The 18130-nt window shown below is 41.4% G+C and overlaps 1 protein-coding gene across 1 annotated transcript; it reads right to left on the bottom strand.

The window, feature by feature from the left end:
• Positions 1–927: 927 nt before the first annotated feature.
• LOC146652434 (zinc finger BED domain-containing protein 5-like) lies at positions 928–3975 on the bottom strand. The gene is made up of 2 exons (XM_085382702.1): positions 3130–3975; positions 928–1218 (listed from the first exon to the last, which is right to left on the bottom strand). Exons 1-2 carry the CDS (start codon positions 3973–3975, stop codon positions 928–930), a joined length of 1137 nt encoding a protein of 378 aa, XP_085238828.1.
• Between the last annotated feature and the right edge of the window lie 14155 nt (positions 3976–18130).

Here is an 18130-nt window from a genome sequence, read left to right as displayed (position 1 = left end):
AAGGCATGCAGTCATTTAGTTGCAATCTCCAAAGAAAAACCTGGAGGTTAAGGTAACTTTCAGTGTGATATTTAAAACAAATCTAATAAGGAAAACTTAAGAACAGTTCTGACGCTGTTCTTGAAACCATTTGTCCCTTTATAATTACAATGGAAGCTTTCCCAGACGAAAGTACTCTATTATTTAATTATCAGAGAGAAACCTGATATTTTAATCAGGAGATGGAGGAGAGCAAATTAGAACTAAAGGGAAAGTGGATGTGGGGCTTTATCAGGTTGCCAGAGATATAACTGATGTGTGAATATTTAACTGCTAGCAAGTTTTGCCTGCTACTTAAAAATTTATAGTACGTCTACATTGTGTCTTCACCTTATTTTTGGTCCCATTAGGTGGTTAGAAAAGAGTTTTAGCACATTAAATTACCTTTCATGGTACAGACCCAACAGATTTATCACATCGCACAAGACTATTTTCTCATTTTTATTACATGCAGCATGTAACACAGTGTTTCAAACACATAGGAGTGTGTTTGTGTTTCTATATCTTGCTTTTAAAAAATATGTAGCGCTGACTACAGCAACATAGAGGTTTATAATTTCAGTTTACAAGGTCAAAATTTAACATTCATAATAATCTAGTGTTTCGTGCATACTCTCGACTTTAGAGAGTGGAAAGAAGTGAACAAAGTGAAAGATGAAAGAAAGAAAATATGATTCAGTATCATGATTTAGCATGATATAGTTTAAGAGGTGTCCCCTAACTATGCATGTGTGTGTGTTTGCGTGCACATCTGTTCATGTGTCATCCCAGTGTGCAGTGACGGCTCTGAAGAGCAGTAAAGCATTGAGCAGCACAGCCCAGGCTGCAGGCTTTCTTCCAGGCCTTTATGCCTTCTCATCTTCCTCCCCACTGAGCTTAGCTTTGTCTCTATGTCCTTCTTGACCCACTGTTGATCTGTTCCTCCATTATCCTTGTTCTACAGAACCCTCTCCTCATGGCACACACTCCACCCCACAGGCTGCTGTCCCTATGTCCCAAGCCCGCTCCTCCTTCCCTCTTCACACCTCTTCTGGGCCAGAGATCCAGCTCCACCTCCTTGATGGCCCTCTCTGCACTGCGACACTCCACGCAGTTCCCATCCTTTGCCTGCTGCCTGCCTGCTAATCGGGATTGGTGGGGAGGAACGAATCGCTGTGAGCCATGGCCTTCCTCTGGAGCCTACAGAACTGGGCCAAGGTCACTCACATCACTCTTACGCTACTGCTGCCCACAGCAAACTGGGAGAAAGGGAAAGTGAGGGATGCAGGAGGTAAAGGAAATAGAGATAAGGCTGCTGCTGAGCAGGGCTCTGCAGTCAAATGAGGTCTCATAAATTGAAAAGAACACAAGTCAATAGCAACGCTGGAGTTCATTTTATTTTCCAAATTAGCGATTAGAAGGAAAGCTTTGGAATATTATCATCATATGAAATGCCTATTTACCCCTTTTGATGAAATATTCACGCATGTCACTGTGTTTGAATGTCAGCTTATAGGTAACCTATTTTCTGCTTTCTCCTTGATCAACACTCATCAATAATTCACTCATGGCCCATTAGTTTTGCAAGAAATGCCAGAGAGCAACTTGTCAGGAATTAATTTCTTGTGTGTGCGTGCTGAAACATATGGCATAAGAGCAGCTCTCATTGAGAACATTAGAGGGGTTTCAGGGCTGAATAGTTGCACACTGCACAGTAAAGCAAACAGCTTGCAGTTAACCTTGAGATAATATTTACATCAATTCCAATTCACTGTCATATCAGACTGTCACGAGGGCTCCCTGCCCCCCACCCCCACCCCTCCCGCATATATTTCTTAGCAGATCTCCGTCAGGAACTGTTACGGTGTAGTACCATTCAGTGGTCCATTTCCCCTGAGAGCTGACAATGTGTTTTATGAAATAAGTTGAGAGATGGATACTAAAGTGAGGACCTCTGTCACAAAAGCACACAGTGTTGTCATCAACAAGGCTGTTCTTTTTCCAGCCCATTGCCTTAGCTGTAATTTGCACTCTCTAGCATTCTCCCCTCCTTCTGCCACCATTATTTCAGAGAATGTTTTAGAAATCACAGCCAGTTTCCCAGTCAGCGTTTACACATTTGTCATTGTGTGTCAGCAGGGCCTGGGGATTTTGCAGCATCAGTTGGCAAAAAGCAATTGTGAGCTTCAAGCTCTGGCGTAGAGGCTGACACACCTGGAATGAAAAGGCCTTGTGGGGAAAGGCGGTTCTGATGTTATTAGCCTGCGTCCTTCACTGTAGAGTCCAGTTATTTTACATGTTCCTCCTGTGAGCATGTCTCTTTTGGCTGCTTCTAGGCCATCTGAAGGCCAGAAACTCGCCTCTTTCTCCACGGTTCTCTGTCCTTTTATGTGTCTTACTGTATGTTATAACACACTTGTAACACGCCAGATTGCAGTAATTATTTCTGATTTGGCGGCTAAAACGAATGTATTTAGTGCACAGTTTTATATGATTATTAGTACCACTGGCCAAGGACCCAGTCAGGGAAAACCCAGCATCAGGTAATCAATATGTGATATTACACGAAGCCAAAAAGCTCAGGTTTCAGTCTGCTCTAAAACATAGACTGTATATCAGTGCTTCCCAAACATTTTCCAGCCACGTACCCCTTGAAACATGTCACCCTCAGCCGCATACCCCCTACTACGAACGATTCTTAATTAGTGTCTATAAATACATTGCAATATCGCATGCATAAAAATAAATACTGCACAGTCGATTATTTCTCACCACCAAATGAATTTATTGATATTTTTTAGTAATGACAGAGTTTTAATAACAAACTTTACTACTTAATACTAGCAGTGTATCAAAAGATTTATTAGAATTCACTTTTTTGTCGAGAGCATAAAGGCCATGAACTTTCATTAAACAGAACTTTATTTAATGTGATGGATGTGCTTGAGCAGAGGCACACAGCTCTTCAATGTTTGGCTCAATTTGGGAAAGGCTGAGTCTTAAATCGTTTTCCACACAAAGTCTTGCTCTGTATTTTGTTTTCATGTTTGTTAAAGCAGAAAATCCCCTTTCGCATAAGTATGTGGTGGCGAAAGGCATCAGAGTCTTGACAGCGCGTTTAGCCAGCGCGGGCTGTTCAGTGCGCAGCCCTATCCAGAAATCCGCCAGGTTCTTTTGAGCGTGTTCAACTTTTAGAGATCCATCTGTGGCGATTTCAATTAGGCTCTCCTGGTCAGACGGTGATAACGAAGTAGGCACGGCGGTGAACGGGTGACGTATCCAATCATTTGAGCCGCCCGTCTCTGGGAAGTATCGGCGTAACTGCACCTCCAGCTCCTCAAGGTGCACGTTACATTCGCGCTTTACACTTTTAGATAGTGTGAGATCATTAGAGCACAGAAAATCATGCAGCACAGGAAAGACTTCAGTGTTGTTTGTATCCAAGCAGTTCTTCCAAAGGTTTAACTTCTTTATCATGGCCTCAACTTTATCTTGAACATTGAATATAGTTGCAGAAACGCCTTGTAATCTGAGATTGAGCTCGTTCAGACGAGAAAATATATCACACAGATAAGCCAGGCACGTAAGGTACTCTTCATCATGCAAATGTTCAGACAGCTCAAAGGGATGGTTATTGAAGAAAACTTTAAGTTCATCCCTCAACTCACAGAAACGGGTCAGCACTTTCCCTCTAGATAGCCAGCGAATCTCTGTGTGGAGTAATAATGTCTCATGCTCGCTGCCCATCTCATTGCACAACGCAGCAAATAAGCGGGAGTTCAGCGGCCTGGCTTTCACAAAGTTAACCATTTTTACACTCGTGTCCAAAACATGTTTCAAACGGACAGGTATTCCCTTTGCAGCAAGAGCCTCTCGGTGGATGCTGCAGTGTACCCAGGAGGCATCTGGCACGACTGCTTGCACACGCGAAACCACACCTCCGTGTCTCCCAGTCATGGCCCGTGCGCATCAGTACAGATGCCAACACATCTGTCCCACACGAGTCCATGTGTGTTCATGAATGTGTCCAGCTTTTGAAAAATATCTGCGGCAGTTGTCCTTTGTTCCAGTGGTTTACAGAACAGCATGTCCTCCTTGATGGTTCCTTCATGAATGTAGCGCACATATACGAGAAGATGCGCCAGGCCAGCCACATCCGTGGACTCATCTAGCTGTATTGCATAAAATTCACTGTGGTGCATGCGCAGAAGTAGCTGCTGTAAAACATTTTCTGACATTGCATTGATGCGCCGTGAGACAGTATTGTTTGATGATGGAATGGACTGTATCGTCTTTTTTGCCTTTTCCCCCAACATTGTCCCTACCATATCTAAAGCAGCAGGGAGAATGAGGTCCTCCACAATAGTGTGGGGTTTGTTGTTTTTAGCCACTCTGTAACTGACCATGTAAGATGCTTGTAGTCTGTTTTTATTCATAAGATCTGGCACCTGAATGCAGGTTTTACTTGTTGAAAGTGATTTTAGCTGTCGCTCAAAATATTCCCTTGGTTTATTTTTCAAATGGGGATGATTTGTCTCTAAATGTCTGCGCAAAAGTGAAGGTTTCATTGAGTTCTGAGACAATACTTTTGCACAAATAACACACTGTGGCCGGGAAAATCCACCAATATTTATACACGTAAACCCCAGCGAAATATAATTGTCATCATATTTGCGCTTCTTTGATGAGGTTGTGTTACAGTCCGAGCTGTCATGCTTTCTCCCACTTTGACGCTCCGCATCAGACACTTCATCACTTTCCACATGGCTGGCTCCAGCTATGCTAGCCACTTGGCTAGTAACCACAGATACATCCCTGCTAGCATCCAAATCTGACGAACACATTGTTGTTGAACAATCACCTGTGCGGTCACTGGAAAATGCATCTTCAGACATGAGCTTATTGGTTGTTGTGGCCGGTGTCTCTGTGGTAGGGTCTTTTTTTCTTGTTAACCACTTGTCCATTTTCGCGCTGCACTGAATGCTTGGAGGCAACTTCAACTGTTAGGTGTCAGTCATTTGGGTCATTTGGGCAAATCACGCCCATGTATTTTGTCAGAGCTATTTTTTTGCTGAACACCAGAGGGTGGTATATAGTCATGTATTTAACAGTCAAATAAAACTTCATTAGCGCAAATTTCGGCTTTTAAAATTTTTGATCCCCACTCCAACCCCAACCCACGCGTACCACCTACAGCCACTTGCGTACCCCCGAGGGTACGCGTACGGTAGTTTGGGAACTACTGCTGTATATAAAAGATAGACATGGTTGCATTGATGTTACTCATTTGTTAGTGAAGTCGGTTGGCAAACAAGGGTTTGACTTGATTGAGAAACTGAGGAACACTGCATTCTCTGTCAGTTATAAGATAGCATCTCAAAGTCTCTCCCTTTATTTTCCTTTTTGACTCTAATGGGTTTCATGCTTCACGAAACAATCGTGCTTCACTTAATAAAACTTAAAACTAGCAATAAACTTTATCTGGAAAATGTGGAGTTACAAACTGAGGTAAATGAGTAGCAGGGAAATATATAGAAGCAAGAGTATAGTATATAACAGAAATTGTGACAAATCAGCCTTTCTTTCTTTTTGGTCAAAGTTGTTGAGAAAGAGCCTTAACTGAGTAAAATGACCTTGTTGCATTTAACTGGCAGCTAGGATAAGAGCTGGAGGGAATGCAGGGTTAAAGAAATTCCACATTGGCTTTACTTTTCAGACCCCATCTAGGTTCAAAATCCATCATTTTAAACTGTTTTTCCTCCTGCTCTCTGGTCTGGTTGACGTCAGCGAGAGGGGATTTCCATTGTGCTTTTTCTAACTTGGAAAAACTTAGCAGTACGCCTCTGCAAGTGTTGGAAGTTGCTTTTTTGATTGTGAGGGAAAGTTCAATTTCTTTGGATGTCCAAAAGGAGAAAACAAGACAGCCGTGGATGCAGTTTATTTTTTCGTACCAGTAGCAGCCAAAGACCAACATGTTTGTTTGTTCACGCCACTTAACTTGAGCTCAGTATGAATTTGGAGTTTTGGCTAGAGGAGCTGTTCCATTTATAAAAGGCAGTATTACGTATCTAAGCCGCAAGCTGTAAGCAACATGTGGCTAAAATATTATGCTTCTATTGATATTCGAACCAAAGGCCATAATCACAGTGTTAAATATAGTTAAGCTGCTCTTTATAATTCCACTAGCTTTTGCAAGCTGTTGGTGTTATAAGCAATGGTGCAGGAAGATACAGTACAGTTAAACTCTAAAATCTATTAACATTTTATTCGACAGTCACTTTTATATTTCCTGGCAGATTCCCAGTCCAACTGGCATTTCAGCTCATTTTCCTCACATACACCTTTTAACGGGAATACGTTTAGACACTGTTTTAATAAATTGACTTTGAAGACTAAAAGACTAAACACAGACAACCTGCTGTAATATTTGTTGCTTTCTTCATGTCTGTGATGTCTACTCTCATATTCTTGTTTGAATTAGGGCTTCACTGTACATCAGTTGATTTTCTTGCCATTTCCAATCAAGTATAAGAAATGGTTTTTGTTTCTTTGTTTTTATTTATTCGCAGGTTTGCAGTTTGTTTTTAGGTCTTTCAGATTGCAAGAGGAAAATGCTCAGTTATAGACTGTATATAAAAGGTGGAGGCAGATGGAGATTTCTGGACTCGTCACTTTGAAGCTTCAGCATGATCTTTTTGGCCCCATCACCATGTAGGCTTGAGTGTGCATTCTAGCCACTATCTGTGCTTTTCATATTATATTTTTTGTCCTTAATGTTTTGTTTTGGGGGGGTTTTAACACTTTTCCCATTCCTAGTGAACTCCACTGTCACTTGCCTGCAATCGGACTGCCCAGGAGCATATTTGCATTGGTTAAAAACCCCTTTCTGTAGGCTGTTCATAGGAAAATAACTCCATAAACGGAGATGGACGCAGTCCTAAAAATTAAGCAATAGACTGCACTGGTACACAGATATCTGCGATTTAGTTCTAAGTAACGGACTAATAAATTACTAGAATATCATTCACTGGATAATCACACAGGACTATACTATTCATGAGATAATGCAATTAAAAGCGCTCCAAAAGGAAGCGAAGGGGGAAATTAGCTATAAAGGCTAAAACCAGTTTGGTACCAAGCTACCAAGGTTTCATGGCTGGTACTGTGCATTTTTACATGAAATTCAATGTGAATTTACTCGCTTTTTAAGCCAGCTTAAAGCGCCTATTAAAGGAACAGCAGTTTTAGACACTTATATGTTGGCTCCATTTTTCACCCTAGAAGTTCCTGAAAAAAGGGAATGAACAGCCAATCAAAAAAATGTAAGAATAATTTTGAACTGTGAATCATGCAAGAAACTCTAATAGAGCCCAGTAATAACGATGTGGAAAATACTCATTGTGATGCAAAATAATCACTTTTAGAGTGTACCTGAGTCTTGAAACATAGCATTTTGTGTGCAGAATTTATTCTTTTGTTGAAGATTAAGAATAATAGTGCAAGTCTTGCTTTTCAAATTTCTCCTCCAACTTAATCAGCTACATAGTGACCTCATGTAAACTACAGCAGAGCTTTATATCACCCGAAAAACACACGTGTGGGACTGCACAGCTTAAATTAATCAAAGTGTAAAGGCTAATTTAATAATACATTTATGTACAAATGATGAATAATGCAATCAAGTATGAAACAGTCCAGTGGAGCAGTGTAAAATCACACATAGTGAGGACTCAAACACAAAGTGCAAATTTACTTTCCACCACTCGTAATAGGTTGATGTGACATTAACCCTAACCACCAGTGTCTTACTTTAACTGACCTTAACCTCAGTCCACAGCTATTAGTAATCTGTTCTTTCAAATAGAAACTCAATGAGCTTACTCCAACAGTAATCTGCTCATTTCGAGATTTTCCATCTTCTGTCAGAAAGTCGTGTCAGCCTTCCTGCCCTCGTTCAATATTTCCATGTATTTTGGCGCATTTCAAGTAAAAACACGAGACATGATCAATTTTGTCAGAAAGGAAGAAAATGAATGAATCTTATCCACAGCTGCAGCTGAAGCCGAATATAAGGGGAAGAAATCTGCTGCACCCTGGCAAGGCTGTACCAGTGTGAATACAGTATTTTTGAGAAAGCAATCAGAGCTGGGGTTTGGTTACATGAGTAGCATATACCTTGGAATAAGTTGAGGGATTTTTTTTTAAGTCTGTACGAACTTTAATTCATTAGTTAAGGAAGCATCTAAGAAGCACACTGTGAAGAAATGCAAATCACCAACTTGTGCATGCTTCTTCTTCTTCATGCAGCTTCTCGTCGGTGTTTGCCAGTAACTTCTGCCTTCCTCGAGTTGATCCTGGCCTTCCGGCTCTTTTCGCCATTCTCGTGTGACTTTCAAGAGATCATTCAGCGTCTGAAAACGCTCAAGGAGAGCAATGGGACATAAGAGGGACACGAGAACATGCAGGGCTTCACAGAGAGCTGTTCAGATGGGTGAGTACAATTGTCATGAAACTCCTGTCCTTGACCTCATGAGGTTTTCCATCGAGGTCAAGGGATGTAAAAGTGAAGAAGCAGGAGGAAATATATATAGGAGCAGCAGTATGGGATGTAACAGAGATTGTGACCGAAGACTCTTTCTTTCCTTCAATTCACTCAGTTAAGGAAATGACTTCATCGCATTTTCCTGGCAGCTAGGATAAGAACTGGGTGAATTTTTAAAATCTTTTTAGAAAGATGCTTCAATAATTCACGTAAACTGAACCATACTCAAAATCAGAAATGATGCTAACAAGTTATTTAATTCAATCACACTAATGACTCACGCTGATAAATATGAGCGACCAGGTGCCCCAGCAATAATGTGATATTTTGTTTCAGCTTTTGTGTCTGATATCTTCCAACATCTATAATGAAGTAATATTTTCACTGGGCTATCCACAGTTTTATTGCCTGCATGACACAACATACGGTAGTAAGAAAGCATGGGCCCAAGTACAAAAGATATGCTTTATGCTGTCCATCTTTGAAACACTGTAGTTTCACCCCAGCAAACCCAACATCTGTCACTGTGTGGTATAATTGCATTACCTTTACCTGTCCCATAGTCATCTCCACTGGTGTGTCACTGAAAGATTGCGCCCAGCTTCGTCCATGCCTCTCAGTCCTCAGATGCTCTCGGATGGTGTGAGGCCTGTCCACTCACTGATGTTGTCCTCTCCCCTCTCTTTTTCTATCTTTCCCTCTTTCTGCCTCCTTGCATTCTCCTTACTTATATACATGTATCTTTTTTTCCATGACTGCAGAAAAAAAGATCTTTGCATGGTCTGATCATTGTGTTTCTCTGACATGAACTTTGCATTAGTGATGTGGTCCTTGTAAAAAAAATACAGAGGATGTGGTGGAAACGTTTCATCTCTAATGCCTTTAGCTTTTTCTCTTGAACAGATGTTTCCGTAGCTTAGAGGAAGTGCATTTGACTGAGCTGACTGTGATGCTCTTGTCATTGGAAATATGTTTCAGTTTTGAAAACACTGATGTTGTCTTACTGAAAACTTCTGGCCTTGATCCCTTGTCTGAGTCTGTATTTACTGGTTGCTCTCTTACTTGTGTGCTGCGTCTGGGGCAGCTTACTCCTGGCGGAGTCCATCCTTCTCCAGGCTTAACAGCTGGTATCCTCACCCTTGGAAATGAATACATAGTTGTTGAGGTGACCCGGCAGCCCTTTCAGCCTAGCCCTTGCCTTCGTTAGGAGTTTCTTCGCTCAGTGCTGCGGTGTTAACGGCACCTTATCATGTTTTTTCAGCCAACCAGCTGAAGAGGTATACCTGGGTGTCCCACTTGCAGCCAGTATATGACAGATTTAAGCAGATTTAAGCAAAGTGGGAAAGTGTAAAATAGGTGCAGCAAATCACTGACACATGCAAATATACAGAAAATACAGTATATAAGGAAAAAACAGAGTTTGTACAAGCTTAAAAATTAACAACTGATATGACCAACTTTATTCTTCAACACAGCCTGAACTCTCTTAGACAAGCTTTCTTGTAATTTCTTTCACTACTCTTCAGGAATAGCTACCCCGGCTTCTTGAAGGTCATTAAAAGCTCTTCTTTGGACAACGACTGGCTTTTGTTACATTCTTTGTCAAGATGACCCCACACTATGACCCCATAACGTTGAGGTCCGGGCTCTGGGGAGGCCAGTCCATGCCTGCTACTGTTCCGTTTGTGTGTTTATCTATCCAGTTATGCTTTAACTACACTGCCAATGTCTTTGTGATCACTGTCATGCTAAAAAATGAAGGTGGTGCCAGTTTTGTACCATTGTTGTACCGCTCAAAAAAAAATTAAATTATTTTATACCCCTAAAACTGTTATCATTTGGTATTTTTCACAGATTTCTTTTCTTTATTTTTTTAATGGGAACAAATGATGTGTTTGGGTGACAGACAGCTAGTAACAAGGCATCTAAAGGTACAATTTAAAACTGGTTCTTTGCTCATTTGTCTGCTATATGTAGACACAACACTGCTGTCCACTGCTTTAGGTGCCATTTTATCCTTGAATGATTTATAGGTCAGTGTTGATTGGCTTAATTAACAAAAAAGCATTCTTCTAAAAGTATTCAGGTACAAGAATTGGACTGAAAATGAGAGAAAAAGCTCTCAATGTCCAAAGAAAACCTGTAACAGCACAGACACCTATTGTTCCAGATCACTTGTAAAAAATCTGAAAGTCTCCTCCGAAGCAAAATATAATGAAATGGGCGGTGGTTCAAGACTTTTGCACAGCATCCTACATTGCCCAGTGTAAATTGAGACATACATGTACCCCAACAATTGTAACAATTTTAAGTATCACAATGACAACTTTTATCAAAATCACCTTAATAAAAAGAATATTTATTTCACCACTAATTGGCACGTCACATCTACTGTCACTCTATTAATAACATTTCAAATAATTTGTATTTTACACTTAGTGCGCTACAGCCCTTTATGTAGTTTGATATCTGACAGATGAAAGAGTGCTTACTGGAGGTGGAGGCTTGATAATGGGGTGCCAAAACAACAGCATGACCCCAATTGTCAGCAACAAGACAAAACAGCTCATTTTTGACATTCGGGAGAGAAGTGAGAGCCACACTCCCATCAGTGAGACTGGAGCAGCCATTAAGGCGGTGAACAGCTTATACAGCTCCTACAGGGTGGGATTTCACAGCAGCCTGCTGTCTTGCTATTTTTCAAACAATACAGCTGTCAAGCGGACTGGATGAAGACTCAGTAGATTACAGAGCAATCTGTTCCACCTTGCTATCGCATGCAGGTCTAATTCATTACTGCCACTGGTAAAAAACAAACAAAAAAAAAACAAAAAACAGAGTAATCTGATCAAAAATAGAACTGATTATTTGTAGGATCAGTTGGAGCATGTTTAGTGGAGAAAATGGTATTTTGATTGTGCGCGTTGGGACGCGAACGTAATCGTAGGCATCTTGAGACAATAGTTCCCGATAACACTAATGAAGCTGCAGCTCGAAACCTAAAATAAATTGCCTTCTCCGCTCGTGTCTGAGGCTGGGAAACCCAAACATGAGAGAAAACAACCACATTTTATCAGCGAGTTTGTGCATGAGTGATTAGTTTTCCAACGGTAAGATTAGGCATGACTGTTGGTCCGTGATTCTTCCCATTTTGACATAAACTTTTCAAAGAGCAGAACACTGAGGCAGACCACAGACATGCCACAGCTTTAGAGTTAATTAGTGGCATGCATCTTACGTCCGTGGAGGACATTTACTCCGCCTACTTGTGGCTAAGGCGACACATTAATTGGGTCAATAAAAGACTTTGTGGTGGCAGGGTGCCACAACAAACACTTTCATGTCGATCAGTTGCCAAATAGTAGGGGGGGGGAAAGAGCCCATTTTCACAACTGGCACAGCACATGCACCTCTGCTGAACCCAGACTGAAACCGTTATCTCCCTCACTTTAGACTTTATCAGCAGTCACTGGCATAAGCTCCAAGTCCACTTTACAGGCTGGTGGCAAGATAAATGACTATTTCGACTACAAAAAAAGGCTTGTTTAATTCAACACCAGAGAAATAAACATGAAACTGAAGCGGTTATTAGTCACTTCACACGCATCCATAGACATATAGACACGTGCCTGCTCAATACATATTAATGTGCTCCACCCTCGACACGATCAGCGGCCAGAGGCATTAATATTCCCTCAGATTTCCATGCACACAGGCATTAAAATACTGTCATTAACATCATTACCGCCATGGAAATATATCAACAAGTCATGTTGAGTTAGTGTTAATGTGCCCACTGACGGGGCACGTGCTCCCCTCCGCCCGGCTGAAATGCCAGCATGCTGTTTTCTGCTCAGTCTGGCAGGAGGCCTGATCTGGCTGCCCACTCACGACCCTCAAACACTTGCTGTTGTCGTGGAAATGGATCTGCTTTACTGGTGCGCTAAGTTCTTCTTCTCTCTCTCTCTTTTCAAATTGGATTAATTGGAGTAATAGGAGGTTGTCTTACCCTTGCCGCCATGCTTTTTATCTCTCACTAATTGCTCTTTCCTTCACTGCCTCCTTCTGTCTCGCTACCTTCACATATTGTTTGTGTTTGGTGTGTCTTCCCTTTTCCTTTCTCACCACCGTCAACCTATTATACAAGCAACCGTCAAAGTCTTTGTTTATCCTCCCATGAATTTCTTTTATTCAAAAAAATTAATAAATTAATCAATAAAACATCCGCCGAGCCATTGTTTAAATCTGAATGACTGCTCATTTTGTGGTTGAATCCACATTTTTACATGCTGCTGTTCAACCTTTCTTGTTTTCATTTACCGAGTGCTACTCTCGTTCCCACTTTGTGCACACTAAGCTTTCACAGTGATGCATGACATGGTTCGCAGTAACACACACAGAACTGACAGAGAGCGCCGATTTTATCTTCACATAATCGAGAGTGCACACAAACAACTCAGACTTGTGCATGAGTCAAAACAATGCACGCCCAATGCTGTACGTTGGTCCACAGGATGAGAAGAAACTTGTTGCCATGGTGAACGCATGGATGTGTGACTCAGTGTTTGACAGTGGCATTTTCCTTCCACTAGTTTGTATGCACAGAGAACCAGCTGCTGACCTTATTGTGGTTATTGTGTGATTATAAGCTATTTGCATGAGCATTTATCACCTGGTGTCAGGAGTTTCTACTAAAATGATAAACGCAGCTGCCTAAATATCGTTTACTTTACCCGCAGATGTTTTTGCAAACTATATGTAACATCTTTCATGACAACAGAAGGTGCGCTTTCCAGCAGGTGTATCAAACATAGGGCCTTCAGGCCAGCCCGCTAAAACGTTCAAATGGGCACACTGAATAGCTTTGCAAAGTGTGACAGTTGCACAGGAGGGCCTCGTTTCTTTTTACTTTTCACTGCATTTTGCATCAGAATGCTTTGTGGTGCAAGAGATGAAGAGCGGATCATGTCATGACTGTGGTTGTCCAAACTATTTGATCAGAGTCAGAGGTCTGAATCATCTCTAGTTGTACAGCAATCTTTCTTGGCTTTCCATTTCACTACAAAGAAAGGTTGTGAAGCCAAGGGGCTGACTCTTTGAATTATTAAAGCAGTGTTTCATTGTAATGAAAGTTGACTGAATATTGAAAAACTAATACTGAGGCATGCCTCTGTTGTCTTCTTTTGCTTGAGACACCGCTTTGTAAATTCATGGTTCATTATTCAATTCAGTTTTAATTATATAGCACCAAAGCACAACAGTAGTCGCCTCAAGAAGCTTTACATTGTGAGGTGAAGGTCCAACAATAATACAGAAAAACACTAACAATCAGACGGCCCTGGCAAACCTAGCAAGCACCTGGCAAAAGTGGGAAAGAAAAACTCCCTTTTAACAGGAAGAAACTTACAGCAGAACCAGGCCAAAGGAAGGGCAGCCATATACCGCGACCTGTTGGGGATTAGGGGAGGCAGATAACTAATGATTAAATTATTTGTACAGCTATATATTGATCTGAAAGTATCTATTTTGACTATATCTGCACTTCTTTGACATTTACATATAAATATTTATATATAGGTTCTTATGCAGTGTTTTTCGTTCCGGTCCAACCCAGTTGAGATCAAACAGCTTTACAGAATCGAGTCACAACCTAAATTTAATAGCTAGGAAAGCATTTGTACTGTAGCTGTGACTCTAACATGCAAACATCTAGTGTATTTATGTCCAAGGACTCATCTAACAAAAGTCAGCAACTGCCAGGGATACTGTAAAGGCCAATAACTACTTTGACACACAAACCCATGTAAGATTACAAAGGTTGTTTTTATGCTTTAGCCTTTTTGTGTGTGTTACATGTAATGACTTAATTGGAGAGGTTAGAGGAGCTGATGTGCAGATTTTGTCACCTTTTGTTACCTCTCTGTTTCACTCTTTATGCTAAACTAAATAATTGGTTTCTGGCAACAGCTTCATTTTAACTGTCAGATTTGGCAGAAGTATCAACTTTTTCTCTTTCAACTAAGGCTGTTTCCACAAAATGTCAAACTCTGGCTTTAAATGTGAAGATATTCTGCTTTTCTGTGCCTCGTATCTTGGTCAGTTAAATATTGTTGAGTTGTAAAATATCATGCTGGGTCCTTGAGCGAGGTATTCTTTACAATTTTGTGACATTTTTATAGACCAAATAGTTAAGCAGTTCATTAAGAACATGAACTGCACATTAACCAGCAGTGAATTTGTAATCATTTTCTGCCCAGCTCACTTTATTCCTGCATTTCAGTGCGTGCATTAAGAAAATAAGAAAAATAGTAATATAACATTAATAGGGGAGATGGCCAATCCTTTCGCGCTTTTCTTAGTTCTAGCACAAGCCGTATAACCTTGATGTGACTTTTATGAGCACGGGTTCTATCATTAACCACACTGCTGCCATAATCAGGTTAAGGAGGAACTTCACTCTGCGTGTAGCCACTGGCAACAGTGGACAAAGTCCACACAGGAAGAGTTAAATGTTTGCATGTGCAGTATAACCTGCTGAGAGAGACAGGAGCCTAATGATCTAAAACCCGAGAATGATAAAACTCAAATTAGGTGTCACCACCACTCTCCCATTACTGCTTGGCCCTGTGTGCACTCTGTCTCTGGTTTATGTGGCTTCTGATGGGAGGCAGAAGAGAGGGAGGGTTTATGGCTTTAAAGCCCAAATAGGGCACTCTTTGCTTCTTTAACTCACACACACACACACACGCTTTCATTCTCACTCATGCCACAGAGTGTGGAACAAATTTATGTCCTGAGTATCTGACACTTTCTGATGGTTAAAAATGAGTTATACTTAATGACTTATAAGATTCTTGCCGGTCGGAGGCTCCATAAATTCTGTACTAGGCCGTGTCATACTGGCCACCCGAGCTTGCTCTTGCTTATTAATAGCAATTTACCCACCTTGTGTTTGATGCACTGCGGCTCTGGCTGGCCAGTCCACTGCAGGCCGCTCCCCTCCGTACTCCAGTCAAGGTTTAATCTCCCCCCTCTCGGGCATCTGCGGGCAGGTTTGAGGGCTACGCTGACACCTGCTGGCCACATACGGTACTTCTACAGCGAGTCGCCCTCGATCCCCATTAACCCGTGCAATGATCCTCACACTGGAGTGATGATAAAAATGTAACACAGCTAAAGCCGCACACCATGGTGGCTGTATTCATATGGTGATTTGACCATTAGCCTATGACTTTGAACAAATGGCAGCCCATTATTAAGTTGTGATGGGGGATGGCTAAGCCTTTAAGAGTGGCTTAAAATCTCCCTTAAGACATTAAATCACGTCCTACTTTCTCGCATTTTTCGAAAGAAAAAAAAACACCGTTGCCTTTAATGAATTATGAGACTGAGGCAGTCCACTGAGTAGTGTCCTACTCTGGTTATAATATATCTTGCTCACTCTCTTTTCAGCGGGCTGGGCATTCACTCACTCTAAATATGGAAAGTTTTATCAGGACTGAGTTCTTCTCTCTGTTCATGAGCAGAATAACTTACCCTTCTCTCCTCCTCTAGAACCCCTCTTTACTCAGCGCCTGCGCCAGTAGGCATATTGAAATTGATAGTTGGGAAGCAGCAATATCCGTGTGTGTGTGTGTGTGTGTGTGTGTGTGTGTGTGTGTGTGTGTGTGTGTGTGTGTGTGTGTGTGTGTGTGTGTGTGTGTGTGTGTGTGTGTGTGTGTGTGTTATATCTATTTGATTCCCTAACAGGTAATGTAAGTACCCAGGTAGTTCAGAGCTATTTCCCCCCTGGGACCTCTTCATCACAAATGTCTTTTGCGCTACCTCATCATCTCCCCGAGCACTGATTTTCTGTCTCTCCCTCGCTCTCTCTATCAACACACACTCCCTCCCACCAGGTAAATTAAGATTATTGGTTCTGAGGCGAAATAGTAATGTCTGCGTGTCATCGCGGGTGTTTTTAATAATATCAGCAGGATTATATTGACAGAGAGGATTATATTATTTTACATGGAAGATTAGAAATCCTCAGAGGGGATGTGGTATTGTAAATTGCTATTAACACTTAACGCCATCCCATCTTCCATTTAATTCACGTCTTCTTCCCAGCGTGCATTAGCATACTGTAATGGCTGGTGGTTTGCAGAAAATCCACCATCATCACTTTTTCAGTGGATACCGCTTGATAAACACACCGTCGTGGTTTTGATAGGATCAGAATCCACATGTTGACAATCAGGTGTGAACATCTGGCTTCTGTCTGGGGACAACAACCTCATGACACTCTTTTTCTGCGGCATAACCATTTTAATAGTGATTCTCAAAAAGAGCAAAATCCGTCTCTGTGTTGGTAAGACTGCTCTGCTGAAGTGATATAAACCCACAGGCAGATTTGCTTTAAAGAATATTAAAAGAGGTTCAACGCCAGATTAAATGACTTTCCAAGAAAGACACTTTTTTATCGCCCAGAGAACCTTCGCTGCTTTTGTTCCGACTCAGCTTTTTAGGTTTATGGAGACATAACGAGGTTCTGACAGACAATTCAGCTCATGTAATTGTTACTGTAAGGAAGTTGTCTAGTCGCTTGTCCTCTGCCAACTAAAAGGGTAAGGCTACGTGTGATCAGAATGCAAGTCAAGGCCTAGGCTGGTCTTTTTATGAAATATTAACACAAGGTGGTGCTCTTGTTCTCTGGAAAAGCCATTCCCAGCCCGATGCATGGCAAAAGGAGTCACTCCAGTTGAGGATTCAGCTATTTGACTAAGCACTTAGTAGCTAAATAAGAAATTAAGGTATATTTGTGGAAAATAAACATCACTTATTGGTCTAATTTCCATTCCTGCAACAATATTCTGCTTTTGCATATGCTGATCATGGTGTTCATGTCTAAGTTGTGATAAAATAGCTGATTTTATTTCAAATTTAAAGTTTCTATATCAATATTAGACGTTTTTTGTCATGTCCGCGAAGAAGCTGACCAAAAATTAAATGACTGCCACAAGCAAAAGGGGAATTACGGAATGCCGTGATTATGTTAGATAAACAATACAGTGCCAATAAAGCATGAGGTGAAATAAAGTGTTTGCTTTCTCTTCCATTAAGTGGGCAGGGCTCAGTTTTAGGACACAGTGCGCGATCTGTCTCAGCCGGCACAGCCCTCGTTAAATCGTTTAGAAAATTGAACAGGGCCGTTTTAATGTGATTAAGGCGCAAATTGAGCGCACTACCCACCTCCTCCTCATAGCTCCTCTGCCTCTGGACAATGCAAATGTCAGGCGTGTGTAGTAGGAGCACAGAAGGAGAGGAGATGTGGGTGGCGTGCAGAGCTGCCCCTGTGTCCTTAAAGACAAAGTAAAATTGAAATTTGCAGACGACAGGGCCGGGCATGTGTGGCTCAGCAAGGCTGTGCTGGCACACAGAGAACGTGAGGAATGGACATGTTGTTAAGTGCATGTGAGAGTTTGTTTGTTTGTTTGTTTGTTTGTTTGTTTGTTTGTTTGTTTGTTTGTTTGTTTGTTTTGTTGGGGGAGGGTGAAAAAACTAAAAGCGAAAGAATCTCATAGCCGTGAC

The sequence above is a fragment of the Rhamphochromis longiceps genome, linkage group LG15, assembly GCF_057381845.1.
Source record: "Rhamphochromis longiceps isolate RC_006_pf linkage group LG15, R_longiceps_female_GT1.1, whole genome shotgun sequence".
Lineage (NCBI taxonomy): Eukaryota > Metazoa > Chordata > Actinopteri > Cichliformes > Cichlidae > Rhamphochromis > Rhamphochromis longiceps.
This window is presented reverse-complemented; position numbering and strand designations above follow the sequence as displayed.